Source organism: Mercenaria mercenaria, chromosome 9, assembly GCF_021730395.1.
Source record: "Mercenaria mercenaria strain notata chromosome 9, MADL_Memer_1, whole genome shotgun sequence".
NCBI lineage: Eukaryota > Metazoa > Mollusca > Bivalvia > Venerida > Veneridae > Mercenaria > Mercenaria mercenaria.
The window spans coordinates 44,051,574-44,067,346 of NC_069369.1; the positions used below are offsets into that span (position 1 = coordinate 44,051,574).

General features: G+C 38.0%; 1 protein-coding gene across 1 annotated transcript in view; it reads right to left on the minus strand.

Annotated features, from left to right (window-relative positions):
* LOC123546154 (structural maintenance of chromosomes protein 3-like) overlaps positions 1-15,773 on the minus strand; it is a 446,003-nt gene that overhangs the window by 68,699 nt on the left and 361,531 nt on the right. Inside the window, exon 27 of the mRNA XM_053551316.1 lies at positions 9,637-9,705. Within this exon, the coding sequence (XP_053407291.1) occupies positions 9,637-9,705 (69 nt within the window). The remainder of the gene's footprint in view (positions 1-9,636; positions 9,706-15,773) is intronic.

Consider the following 15,773-nt stretch of genomic DNA (forward strand, 5'->3'; position numbering starts at 1 on the left):
AAAAGGGGGCATAATTTGTTCAAAATACATGTTAAGAGTTATGGAACTTGACCTAGTGAGGCTGGTAATTGACCTAGAAAAGGAATAAATAAGATTCAAAGCTATATGCCTTTTGGTAATTAATAGCTGTATGTACTTGCACGTAAAACTTTAACCAGAATTTTCTAAGTCCAAAAGGGGGCATAATTTGCCCAAAATACATGTCAGAGTTATGGGACTTGATTCTATCAACTAGTTTTATAACCCCGAAGACACATGTGAAGTTTCAATTTAATATCTGTATTAGTTTTGGAGATAGTAACTTGCATGTAAAACTTTAACCAGGATTTTCTAAGTCCAAAAGGGGGCATAATTTGCCCAAAATACATGTCAGAGTTATGGGACTTGACCCAGTGAGGTAGGTAATTGATCTAGAAAAAGAAAAAATAAGTTTCAAATCTATATGCCTTTTAGTAATAGCTGTATGTACTTGCACGCAAAACTTTAACCAGAATTTTCTAAGTCCAAAAGGGGGCATAATTTGGCCAAAATGAAGGTCAGAGTTATGGGACTTGGTGCTATCAACTAGTTTTATAACCCCGAAGACACATGTGAAGTTTCAATTCAATATCTGCATTAGTTTTGGAGATAGTAACTTGCATGTAAAACTTTAACCAAAATTTTCTAAGTCCAAAAGGGGGCATAATTTGCTCAAAATACATGTTAGAGTTATGGAACTTGACCCAGTGAGGTTGGTAATTGACCTAGAAAAAGAATAAATAAGTTTCAAAGCTATATGCCTTTAAATGACAGCTGTATGTACTTGCATGCAAAAACTTAACCAAGGTGTGACGCCGACGCCGACGCCAGGGTGAGTAGAATAGCTAGACTATTCTTCGAATAGTCGAGCTAAAAATCAATGCAGTTGCAGCAAATTATGTTGTCTTCTCCCCGCCCTCCGCTGTCAATCAAACTGCCCTTAGCCAACCAAAGATCGGTAAAGGGCCATTGTTTTTCAGTGAGACATGACATTTATCTCCGCATACTTCAAAACAACACCTGGGATGTTGTTTACAACTTGTCAAGACAATGAAAGTCTTTTGAAGCTGTAAATTTCAAAGCAAAGGGGAGTTTTACATTTGAAAGTTGTAAGGGTTAGAATTAATTGATTTAAATTGGCTCTGATTAGCGAGATTGAAAATGTGGCAGTGGATCAGTCTAAGTGTACCATTAAACTGTTAATTGTTTGCTGATTGTGACAATAGGTGGTAAGATAATTAATGCCCCCCTCCCCCCCTCCCCCCGGCATGTATCATTCGTTAAACAACAACAAAAATGGCATCAGAATGACATCAAGTTCTTAATTCAAACCAAATCTCGTCCTTTGTAACAATCTGTTAAACTTTATACATTAAATGGCCACTAATATTCGGCAATTTGTGAGATGCCTGGTGTCAGTTTTGTTGTTCACAGTTTGATCTTTTATTAGTATAATAAAATTTACGATTTTTTCATGTTTTTTTCAAAATACAATTAATTTTAAATAAAACTAATTTTGTTTAGTTACGGAACGTAACGGCAATCGTTAGCCTAGACAATTAGTGCGCAAAGAGTAGTTTCCCTTTATCAAAATGGCAAAAATCATAACAAACTTATTAGAATGCCTTATATGCGCAGGGTTCGATCCGAAAATGGATAGAGGATCATGACTGCGTTTAGTTATGCAGCCAAAAGTCGACCCTTGACTTCAGAACTAATAATTCGGTCAAAAAACCTCGACGTATGGCCGGAAATATACAGTAAGTATGAAAGGGGCATAATTTGGTCAAAAATACAAATCAGAGTTATGAGGATTGTTACCACACATGCAGATGATGATGATAAAGATACATTTTAAGTTTCAAGTCTTTATCTTATATTGTACTAAAGTTATATCCAGAAGGCGAAGTTTGTCAAAAAACTTTAGGTATGAAAGGGGCTTAATTCTGTCAAAAATACAATTAGAGTTATGGGGATTGTAACTACACATGCAGATGATGATTATAAAGATATGTTTTTAATTTCAAGTCATCATCTTTTAAAGTACCAAAGATATGTCAATAAACAAAGCTTTCGAAAAAAATTTAGCATGACAATAATTCCAAGTATAACAACTTGGTGACCTTGACCTTGGGTATAATGGGCCCAGCCGCTGCACATACTTTGTTTGTATGCTGGACAATGTTTATGTGAACTTAAAGTAAGATATAAGCAATAGTAACAAAGATATGACAGAAAAACAAAGGTTGCCGAAAAAATTTCACCTTAAAAATAACTTAAGTATAACACCATAGTGACCTTGACCTTGGGTATAATGGGCCCAGCCCCTGCACATACTTTGTTTGTATGCTGGACAATGTTATGTGAACTTACAGTAAGATACAAGGCAGTCTGAAAGACCGCTAAATCCCCCGCCAATGCTATGGATAGTGAAAGGGTAAACCTTTGACCTTAAGCAGTGACCTTGACCTTGAACTGACATGGCTGACTCATGAATTCTGCACAACGTCTTGATGAGGTGATCATTTGACCCAAGTTTCATGAAAATCCTTCAAGGGGTTTAGGAGATACAGAGCTCAAACATTTGACCTTGAGTTGTGACCTTGACCTTGAGTTGACATGGCTGACTTAAGAGTTCTTGGTGAGGTGATCATTTGACCCAAGTTTGATGAAAATCCTTCAAGGGGTTTAGGAGATATAGAGTGGACACAAAATGGAAGGCTAAAACCTTTGACCTTGAGCCGGCATTGCTGACTCATGAGTTCAGCAAATCACTTTGATGAGGTGAACATTTGACCCAAGTTTCATATGAATCCTTCAAGGGAATTAGGAGATACAGAGCAGACACAAAATGGAAGGCTCAAACCTTTGACCCTCAGTTGTGACCTTGACCTTGAGCCGGCATGGCTGACTCATAAGTTCTGCACATCACCTTGATGAGGTGATCATTTTAACCCAAGTTTGATGAAAACCCTTAGGGGTTTAGGAGATATAGAGCGGACACAAAATGGAAGGCTCAAACCTTCACCCTAAGTTGTGACCTTGACCTTGAGCCATCATGGCTGACTCATGGGTTCTGCATATCGTCTTGATGAGGTGATCATTTGACCCAAGTTTTATAAAATTCCTTCGGAGATATAGAGCGAACACAAAATGAAAGGCTCAAACCTTTGACCTTGAGTTGTGACCTTGATCTTGAGCTGACAAGGATGACTCATGAGTTCTGCAAATCGTCTTGATGAGGTGATCATTTGACCCAAGTTTCATGAAAATCCTTCAAGGGGTTTAGGAGATATGGAGCGGACACGAAAGTGTTACGGAAGGACGGACGGAGACCATTCCTATAACCCCCCCCACCACTTGTGGTGGGGGATTAATAAGCAATAGTAACAAAGATATGACAGAAAAATAAAGGTTGCCGAAAAACTCTAACCAAGAAAGGAACTTTTGAGAACAAACTCAGGCCCGGATTGAGAAATATTTTATTTGGAGGGCGGGGGCACCAGTTTTAGAACAAATGCATCACTGGCAAGGTGCATAGCGCCGAGATGGGGTAGGTACAGGAGGTGGGCCTCAGTGTTGTGGGGATGAGCGGGGTCTCCCCCTAAATTTTTTGATATACAGGTATAAAATGGTGGTGTCAGGTGCATTTTTTGGTCGGAATTTTGAAGTACTGGAGGGGTACTCCCCTCATTTTAATGGTGGAGGGCGGTGGGTGGTCAGGGAGCTGATCCCTGGAAAATTCTGAAATACAGGTATGAAAGGGTGGGCTCTGGTGCCTTTTATTGTCTAAATTTTGAGGTATGGGAGGAGGTATCCCAGTCATTTTAGGGGGGTCAGGGGGCTCTCAAAGGAAAATTTTGAAATACAGCTACGAACTGTCAGCAGGTTTCTGCATGCATAAGAGGTCACCAGCAGCATGTCAAAGGTCTCTAGAGCCTCACCAGTACACCCTCAGTCCTTATATTATGTAACAAAATTCATTATACAAATAGAATAACAACATTTGTTAATATATTTCTTCTTCTTTAGATAAAAAAGAGCGCCGCCAAGCGGGGCAATATACGCCTGAAGGCTTACATCATAGGATGGGAGCAAAATTTTAAGAACTTGACTGTTGTAGCCCCAAAGGACTGGAACAACAAAAGGAAAACTTCAAAAAACAAATCTAAGTCCACAAAAAAAATATTCAAAGTCTACAAAAAAATCCTTATCAGGTACAGGTATGTAAAAATACACCTTAAAATTGGAGGTACCATCCATGTTGTACCACAGAAAATAATAAAAAAGTTTCAAAATAAGCTATTTATAGTAACATAAAAGGGAAGTAATTCAAAAATTTTTTTATTGTAAGTACAAAAAAGAGATCTGCCAAACAAAAACAAGAGCACTGCAATGCAGAGCAATATACACAAAGCAAAGTCATATATAACCTTTGACCCTTAAGTGTGACCTTGACCCTGAAGCGAGTCATCCGGAACATGCGCTCTGCACATCTTTACAATGTGGTGAACATTTCTGCCAAGTTTCTTTGAAATCCTTCCAGCAGTTCAAGAGTTACAGAGCGGACACGAAACAAAGTGATATGACCTTTGACTCCTAAGTGGGACCTTGACCTTGAAGTGAGACATCCAAAACATGCGCTCTGCACATCGCCTCGGTGTGGTGAACATTTGTGTAAAGTTTCCTTGAAATCCTTCAAGGGGTTCAAGAGTTACAGAGCGGACACGAAATTGCTAACGGACGGACGGACCCCAGCGTCATAACATAACACGTCCCTTCGGGCGTATAAGAAGTCAGAATAGAAGGACTTTTTTCAAGAAAAGTAGGAAAAAAGTAGAAACAGACCTAAAAAGTAGGAAAAAGTAGGACTACTTGAAAGCCTGAATTCAACCAAAATTCTTGACAGAGTTATGTTGCCTACAGATAGAGACTTTTATAATAAACAAGTGAATGAAGTATTGCCATGCAATACAAAGTCCCCTACTGGAAGGCACCTAATTTTCTCTACTGCAGTGTAACATAATGAACTGATATCTGTCAATGATGTATGTTTAAAACAATATTGTACTATATATACAATATAATATAACAAAGCACTTGGATTAAAATTTGCATATATAAAAACGTACAGTTGTTTTCATTTGGAATTTTTTTGGCTAATTATACAAAAAGTTATCATAAAAGTTATTTATAGTAACAACAAAGTGAAATTAATCCTATCTATAAAATGTAAGTCCACAAGAAAATCTTTACCAGGTAGAGATAGATCAAAATACACCTAAATATTGGATGTAGCATGCATGTTGTACCACAGAAAAGTGGTCTCGATTTTTCCCTACGGTCAGTAATAAAAAAGTTACAATGTAATCTATTTATAGTAACAACAAAGGGACGTAATTCTAAACAAGTGTGCCTCATGGTGGTGAACATTTGTGCCAAGTTACATCAAAATCTCTCCATGCATGAAGAAGAAATGCTCCGGACAAAGTCATTCTTGAATTTGACCTTTGACCTCTAAGTATGACCTTGACCTTAGACCTAGCGACCTGGTTCTGGTGCAAGACAATTTGTCTCATGGTGGTGAACATGTGTGCCAAGTTACATTAAAATCCCTCCATGTATAAAGAAGAAATGCTCCAGACAAAGTCATTCTTGAATTCGACCTTTGAGCTCTAAGTATGACCTTGACCTTTGAGCAAGGGCTCCGGGATTTGCCCTTAATGAATGACAGAGTTATGGACCGGACACGAAACAGACCCTTTTCATGCCATGTTAACATTTGAATACTAACTGTGACCTTGACCTTTGAGCTAGGGGTCTGAAAGTTGTGCAAGACACATCGTCTTATTATGACATACAATTTTGCCAATTGATATTAAAATCCCTTCATGGATGAGAGAATTATGGACCGGACAGGAAAAAAGCCCTGTTGACTTTTGACCTCCAATTGTGACCTTGATCTTTGAGTTAGTGGTGCGGGTTTTGCACATGACATGTCGTCACATCATGGGGAACATTTGTGTCAAGTAATATTAAAATCCCTTCATGGATGAAAGAGTTATGGACCGGACACAAAACAGACCCTGTTCATGCCATGTTAACATTTGACTACTAAGTGTGACCTTGACCTTTGAGCTAGGGGTCTGAAAGTTGTGCATGACACATCGTCTTATTATGAGGTACAATTGTGCTAAGTGATATTAAAATCCCTTCATGGATGGGAGAGTTATGGACCGGACAGGAAAAAAGCCCTGTTGACCTTTGACCTCCAATTGTGACCTTGACCTTTAAGCTAGGGGTCTGCGTTTTGCACACGACACGTCGTCTCATCATGGGGAACATTTGTGCCAAGTAATAATAAAATCCCTTCATGGATAAAAGAGTTATGGACCGGACACGAAATTGCGGACGGACGGAATGACAGAATGACGGAAAAGCGCATTCCTATAGTCCCCGAAACTGGTTTTCAACCAGTAGGGGACTAACTAGAGCTAAACTAGAGCTGTCACAGGAGTGACGAATTATACCCACACAATACGGCCTTGTCACAAAAGTAAGCCAATGTGAAAGTCAAACCTTAAAATCAATAGAGGTCATCTACTGGTCATGATCAACCTCCCTATCAACTTTCGTAATCCTAGGCCCAAGCATTCTCAAGTTATCATCCGGAAACTGTTTAACTGTACCGGGTCACTGTGACCTTGATAAACTTGACCTGTATTTTATGATGTTACACCTGTGTACCAAAATTTATGATCCTTGGCCCAAGCATTCTCAAGTTATCATCCGGAAACTGTTCAACTGTTCCAGTTCACTGTGACCTTGACCTTTGACCTACTGACCTCAAAGTCAAACATGACCTGTATTTTATAATGTTACACCTGTGTACCAAAATTTGTTTAAATCTGTCAAGCCTTTCATGGGTTACTGACCGCAAACCATGACAACCAATGGACCGATAAGCTCACTCCTATATACCCCCTCAAACTTTGTTTGTTTGTGGGGGTATAACAAGTGACAGAAGTTTTAAAGCCATATGCCAAGCAGTTTACACAAAATATGAACTGGTATGAAAAACTGAACCAAGATTTGTAAGTTAAAAGGGGCCATAATTCAGTCAAAATCCTTGACAAGAGTTCTCTTGCCTAAAACTGGACATGGTGACGGTATACAAGAGTTGACATTTTCAAAGCTCTATGACAAAAGGTTTTGTCAAAATGTTTGTTTGTTTGTTTGTTTTGGGTTTAACGCCGTTTTTCAACAGTATTTCAGTCATGTACCGGCGGGCAGTTAACCTAACCAGTGTTCCTGGATTCTGTACCAGTACAAACCTGTTCTCCGCAAGTAACTGCCAACTTCTCCACATGAATTATCAGAGGTGGAGAACTAATGATTTCAGACACAATGTCGTTTATCAAATAGTCACGGAGAACATACGCCTCGCCCTTTGTCAAAATGTGGACTGGTATGAAAAACTTAACCAAGGCATGACATCCATGCCGTGGTGAGTAGGACAGCTCTCCTTATTCTTCGAATAGTTGAGCTATAAACCATAACTGCAGTTTTTCTTGTTGTGATTGCAGAAGCATTAACGGAAGACATAAAATCTAAATATACGTCACTCCTGGTAGTTCTATTTGATAGCATAATCTTAACAGAACTAACAAGGAATCGGTAAAACCAAATGATGTTCCCCGATGCAAGTGCCAACATGGGCAATAACGTATTAGAAACCCCCCAAAAATGGCCTCTATCATTTTGTGAAGTTTTAATCAAATATCATTAATACTTTTCAAGTTATACGCCAGACAAGCCTTATTTTGTATAATAAAGGGAGATAATTCAAAAACTAGGTAAGGTAGAGTCATGGTTCTTTGACACTGCACTTCCTGTTAATGGCCTCTATCATTTTGTAAGGTTTCAATGAAATGCCATTAATACTTTTCAAGTTATGCTCCAGACAAGCCTTATTTTGTATTTTCAGTTTCCCTATATAAGTCTATGTAAACCATGTGACCCCCAGGGCAGGGCCATATTTGACCCTAGGGGATAATTTGAACAATCTTGGTAGAGGACCACTAGATGATGCTACATACCAAATACCAAAGCCCTAGGACCTGTGGTTTTGGACAAGAAGATTTTTAAGGATTTTCCTTTTGGTTGCCATGGCAACCAGAGTTCTGTATGGACTTCAATTCTTTGAACAAGTTTTAAAGAAGACCATCCAAGGAACATCCCTGTGAAGTTTCATCAAAATTGGCCTGGCGGTTTAAAGTGTGGACGGATGGACGCCGGACAATGAGCGATCACAATAGCTCTCCCTGAGCACTCTGTGAGCTAATAAGGGGCAATAATTCAAATGTTTGCAGTCTTAAGGGGGTATAGCCTCAACAAGCATTTTATATAAAGGATTCATTATTCTAGGCCATATACCTTTTGAGCTATGATCATCACAAACAAAAAATCCACTATTTTGCCTGTTTCAAGGGCCATAACTCTGTAATAAGCGCTAAGATTCTCAAGAAGAATACCAAGCGTGCAAGGTCACATCATGATAAAGACTCATGCAAGGTTTCATGAATTTACATCAAATACTTTTTGAGCTAGGCGCGTCACAAGGTGAAAATGTGCATTTTTTTACTATTTCAGGGGTCATAACTCTAGAAATAGGGGGCGGAGGCAGATGAAAAATAGGAGGTGTGCAAGTTCATATTATGATAAAGACTCATGCAAGGTTTAATCAATTTATATGAAATACTTTGAGCTAGGCACGTCACAAGGTGAAAATTTGCATATTATACTATTTCATGGGCCACAACTCTGGAAATAGGGGGTGTAGCCAGACCCAAAATAGGAGGAGCAAAAGTTCATATCATGATAATGACTCACGCAAGGAATCATCCATTTATTTCAAATACTTTTTGAGCTAGGCGCGTCACGAACTTCAGACAGACAGATGCCCATACGATTTGGTATTAGGTGGTCATTCCATTGTTTGAAAACAATAAAATGACCACTTAAGGGACAAAAGACGTATGTGGTTACGGAATGAATACAAAGGATTTTTACTGTCCTAGGCCACACCTCCTACCACCTAAGGTATCAATCGTTTGCTTGCACGGACGGACGGATGCATGCATGGACAAGACCAAATCTATATGCCCCTAACCATTCATGAGGGGGTGGGGGCAGAAAAATCATCTGACCAGAACATAATACAATATGCATATCTCCTCTTGATCGTGAAGCTTCCTATGAAATTTAAACCTGTTGTTGCTGAGAAATATTCCAGACAAGAATTGCGGGATAGACAAACAGATAAAGCAGCAAATATATGCTAGCGTAATCACAGTGGGTTGGGTAATGCTGACTGGAGTGTAGTCAAACGTGATTTTGTTTCCAGCATTTGATACAATTTTGTAAATCTTTTATTTATTACATCAAACAGATCTGGTACAAAAATTGTATAGTATGTACAACATCAAACACCTCTGACTGTGTTAATCTATTATTTACTTCATCAATGTCAGACTTAAACTAACAATGATAATAATTCTAATATGTTCAAGTTTTCAGAGAAACCTTCAAGTAAAAGGATCATGTTGATAAACTTACCTGTTTAAATGTAAGCTGGATAGCTTCATACTTCCTATGGTCGAGAGCATTCATCAGATCAATGATGGACTAAAAAGCAATAACAACATATTAATGAGTGTTATATATGGAAGGGGATATCTGCTTTATGACAATTGAATCATTTATAATAAAGAAATGTTAACTTTCATTTGCCTTTCCCAGATCGAATTTGACTTTCTTTCCCACTAGCATTTTTAGGGCAGTAATTTGAACAATTACGGTAGACATTACAAATCTGGTATCACACGCCAAATATCAAGGCTCTAGCTATTATTGATTTAGAAAAGATTTTCAGTTTCTTATATATAAGCCTATAGTAAGTACATGTCAGACACAGGGGCGTGGCCATTTTTTTTTACCTTAGGGCAATAATTTGGACAAGTATGGTAGAGAGTCAAACCCTTATATCACATGCTAAATATCAAAGCTCTAAGGAGGATTTTTAAAGTCTGACAGCTGAAAACCTATTTTTAACAAAAAAGACCCTTATATTCAATGAACTGCAACCATTTGAAAAACTCTGAAAGAGGGCTACCCATAGATCATGTGTGTAAAGTTTCATCAAAATCCATTCTGTGGTTTTGGAGGAGATGCTGTTGATGAAAAGTGACCACGCCCTCTGGCAGCCATGTTTTTGACGAATCAGAAAAATCTGAACAATATTTGGTCACACAAGGACAATTTGTGTGAAATTATTTTAAAATCGAGCCAGCAGTTTCACACAAGAAGATAATTAAAGTTTCCACTACATACATATAGGGAAAAGTGACCACGCCCTCTGGCGGCCATGTTTTTTTGACGAATCAAAAAAAAATTGAAAAATCTTGCTAGAGGGTAACACAAGGTCCATTTGTGTAAAATTATTCTAAAATCGGGCCAGCAGTTTCACACAAGATAAAAGTTTCCACTATATACATGTAGGGAAAAGTGAATGAGCCCTCTGGCAGCCATATTTTTTTGATGAATCAAAATAATTGTAAAATAACTACCACAAAGAATTTTTTTAAAGCACAACAAGGGTGCCAGAATGTCACAATATACGCCCGTCACAGCAAATTTGTTTACACTAGCACCTGTATTTGCAAATGGAATTTTAATTTTCTAGTTGTTTACAATGTTTTTTTTTTTAGAAATTATTGTAATTCTTTTATTTTTCTAAGTTCACAAAAAAAATCCTTACCAGGTAGAGATACCTTAAAATACACCCAAAATTTGAAAGTAACATCAATGTTGTACCACAGAAAAGTGGTCTTGGTTTTTCCCTACGGTCAATTATAAAAAAGTTACAATGTAAGTTATTTATTGTAACAACTAAGGGAAGTTAATCTTTAAAGAGAAAAAAAAAAAAAAAAAAAAAAAAATCGAAAAAAAAAAAAATTACAAGTCCACACAAAAATCCTTACCAGGTAGAGATAGCTCAAAATACACCTCAGAATTGGATGTAGCATGCATGTTGTACTACAGAAATGTGGTCTCGATTTTTCCCTACGACTTGTAATGAAAAAGTTACAATATAAGCTATTTATAGTAACAGCAAAGGGAAGTAATTCAAAAGAAGGGACCAGTGCATGACACTCCGTCTCATGATGGTGTACAATTGTGCCAAGTTACATCAAAATCCCTCCATGCATGAAGAAGAAATGCTCCGGACAAAGTCATTCTTGTATCTGACCTTTGACCTTTAAGTGTGACCTTGACCTTACCCCTAGGGACCTGGTTCTTGCGCATGACACTCCGTCTCATGATGGTGAACAATTTTGCCAAGCTATATCAAAGTCCTTTCATGCATGAAGAAGATATGCTCCGGACAAAGTTTTCATTCTTGTATCCTTTGACCTCTAAGTGTGACCTTGACCTTAAACCTAGGGACCTGGTTTTTGCGCATGACACTCCGTCTCATGATGATGAACAATTGTGCCAACTTTCATCAAAATCCCTCCATGCATGAAGAAGATATGCTCCGGACAAAGTCATTCTTGAAATTGACCTTTGACCTCTAAGTGTGACCTTGACCTTAGACCTAGGGACCTGGTTCTTGCGCATGACACTCCGTCTCATGATGGTGAACAACTGTGCCAAGTTTCATCAAAATCCCTCCATGCATGTAGAAGATATGCACCGGACAAGGTCTGTGGACGCCACCCGCCCAACCGCCCGCCCGCCCGCCAGGGGCGTTCCCATAATACGTCCCGTTTTTCAAACGGGCGTATAAAAAAGGACAGTTTGAGCGAATTCATAGATTTTTTAATGCGATTGCAAAAATATTCGAGAGCCGTGATTTCCTACTCACATTTTTTTTATTATTACTTAAATTTCGTGAGTTAGCGACCACTAAATTCGATCCCTGCCTTTGTGTTGTTTTTCATGTATGATATTTTTAGGTCTGATGCTTATTGACATGTAAGTCTTTTGTCCCTGTCATGTTTGGTGACTAACTTTATATTGAATAGTTTAGAGTTATTAATTCTACGGGTAAATTCTTGTATTAAATTTGGCTTTACTTTAATTGTAATTCATTGTCAAAGTTAGGTTTGAAAACTTCCTTTCCAACAGCTGTTCTTCTTTTAAACTTCTGTAAGATTGCCATGAACAAGAAATATTGGTAAAACTGATGGATGCTCCCTGAAATTTGCATATCAAAAGAACAAAAGTGGAATTAACCCATAGCCTGCTAAATTTCTAAAATGGACTGGTCCATCTTTCAATTTGGACAGTACCATTAACTGTTAAAAGGGGTGCTTACCAAAAAAATACTGACTGAATGGCGAACAGTGCAGACCATGATCAGACTGCACGGATGTGCAGGCTGATCTTGGTCTGCACTGGTCGCAAAGGCAGAATCAATTGCCACCAGCAGGCTAAGGATTAACTGACTTGGGCACCTCTTCTTGAGAGTGAAGCGTCCTATGAATTTTGCTAAATTCCAGGCAGTGGTTGCTGAGAAATACTTGTGAATATGATGGCGCTATAGTTCACTAATGTTGAATAATCAAAGGGCAATGTATCAGTGAACAAGAGCTGTCTCCATAGGATGACACATGCCCCCGATGGCACTTTGAATGAATAGTTATGGCCGATGTTAGAGTTTAGTACCTTTGAGCTACGGACCTGGGTCTTACGCGCGACAAGTCGTCTTACTGTGGTACACATTCATGCCCAATAATTTTAAAATCCATGCATAAATGACAAAGACATGGACCGGACACGCCCATCAATGCACTATCATGAAATATGACCTTTAACGTCTAAGTGTGACCTTGACTTTTGAGCTACGGACCTGGGTCTTGCGCGCGACACGTCATCTTACTGTGGTACACATTCATGCCAAGTTATTTGAAAATCCATCCATGGATGACAAAGATATGGACCGGACACGAATGCACTATCATGAAAAATGACCTTTAACGTCTAAGTGTGACCTTGACCTTTGAGCTTACGGACCTGGGTCTTGCGCACGACACGTCGTCTTACTGTGGTACACATTCATGCACAATAATTTTAAAATCCATGCATGAATGACAAAGATATGGACCGGACACGCCCATCAATGCACTATCATGAAATATGACCTTTAACGTCTAAGTGTGACCTTGACCTTTGAGCTACGGACCTGGGTCTTGCGTGCGACACGTCGTCTTACTGTGGTACACATTCATGCCAAGTTATTTGAAAATCCATCCATTGATGACAAAGATATGGACCGGACACGAATGCACTATCATGAAAAATGACCTTTAACGTCTAAGTGTGACCTTGACCTTTGAGCTACGGACCTGGGTATTGCGTGCGACACGTCGTCTTACTGTGGTACACATTCATGCCAAGTTATTTGAAAATCCATCCATCGATGACAAAGATATGGACCGGACACGAAAATTGCGGACAGACTGACAGACGGTTCAAAAACTATATGCCTCCCTTCGGGGGCATAAAAATCATACAACTGAACATGAAGACTATATGCACATTTCCTCTTGATAGTGAAGCTTCCTATGAAGTATGGCTAAATTCCAACCTGTGGTTGCAGAGAAATACTCCAGACAACAATTGTACTACAGTATACTATTATTGAATAATCAAAGAGCAATAACTGTGTGAAAAATATGCGCGTGGAGCTTCCTATGAGTTTCACTAAATTCAAACCTGTAGTTGCTGAGAAATACTCCGGACAAGAATTGTATTAATGTATACTATTGTTGAATAATCAGAGGGCCATTATATATTGTGGTAACATGAACCGGATAATTTTTACTGTGTAAATACAGTCGAAACTCGGTATCTCGAATTTCAAGGGACGGTGCTTTTTATTTCGAGATAACCGAAATTCGAGTAATGAGGAGGGACGTTTATTGACAAAATGATGAAAAAAAGTTGGTTCCACTACCTTTTTTAATATCCAGCTATTGGACACACTATAAATATAGTATATCTTGTAATAAATCTTTTAAAACGCATAAAACACAAAATGATGATAAATTTAAAGTACATTTTGTATTTTATTTCCATGTAAACATAATCAGAAATACACTGTCTATACATACATGTTCGTCAAGTAACATTTCCGGCATATGCGCATCAGTCATCATAAAAACACATCAATATTCAGTACACTCGGCACTTTACGTGTACACGATTCCGTACAGTTTGTGTTTATCAAAGTTTTCAGTTTTTCGAAGAATTAAAATGATACTAAGATACTAACCTCAAATGTTTTTGAGTCAAGTTTCCCTTTTGTACCGCGTTTCTCTCCCGGAGGATTGATAGCATTTCGATCTGACATTTTGAACTAATGATGCTTTCTCCAAAGAAGTTAATTTTTTTATACAGTCTCATCGCGATTACCTCTAATTAATCCTTATTAAAGATCCCAACTGATTTATTCATTAGTTTAAATTAAAAGCAATTTTCATAACGTCTCAAAAACAAATGACCGCTGATTAAAGAAATCTAATGTTTACATCAAACAATTATCATTATGGCACGTGCAAACAAGTATGACATCATCTCACTTTGATATTCGCTGCACCTTTGGTATGTCGGCATCATGGCTTTCTGGTAAGGCAATAAACATGGACATGTGTTAAAAACCAACCACATTCACAATTACATGTGTGAAATTTTATCGCATATTTTTCTCACTTCGAGTTACCGAGTTAATACAATGCACTTGAATTTTATTGACGGGACTGGAAAACCCTTTCGACACATCCGAAGTCTCGGTATGTCAAATTTTGACGTAACCGGAGTTGAATTACATATATAAAGAAGGAAATTTGACGGGACTTGAACATTTCTTCGACTTAAGCGGAATTTCGAGGTAAGCGAGTTTGAGATACCGAGTTTCGACTGTACATTCCAATATGTGCAATTGTATCACTGTTTAATACAAAAGTACAGTTGTTTGTAATTACTTATGGACATGTCACTATAACTTTTTACTTACTTACTAACAAAACAGCTATCTTCTATATCTTAATATTTTATTAATCTTATCTTCTGAAGTTTTAAGATGCCTGATCTTTTGTTTAATACTTAATTAATAGTTTATTCACATTGATATTTATGCTCATTTATTTCTTACACATTTTAAAATGTTTTAATTTTTTAGACGTAATTTTTTATGTGTTTGTAAAATGCCACTGAATATATTTTACGCAAAAATAGGCATTTAATCAAACAAGAGGGTCATGATGACCCTGAATCGCTCACCTGAGTAATATGAGCCACATGTTTCAAATGACAAACTGATGCTAAAATATTAGAAAGTATGTCAGTAGGTCACATTCATAGTCAATGAAAGACAGTTTTAAGATTGGTGGGCAAAACTGTACATGTCATCCGAATTTCAAGACTGTATCTTAAAAAACAAGAAAGTAGGTCAGTAGGTCAAGGTCACAGTCAAGTGATCCCTAATCGCTTAGGTCATCAGGTAATTATAATTAAACAGTCTAGGAAATATGACCTGATAATTTTTGACGTATTTTTTTTATATAACAAATGACCTCCAGGGCGGGGCCTCTTTTCACCCCAGGGGCATAATTTGAAAAAACTTGTTAGAGATCCATCAGGCAATGTTACACACCAAATATCAAATGCCTAGGGCTTGGACTTTCAGA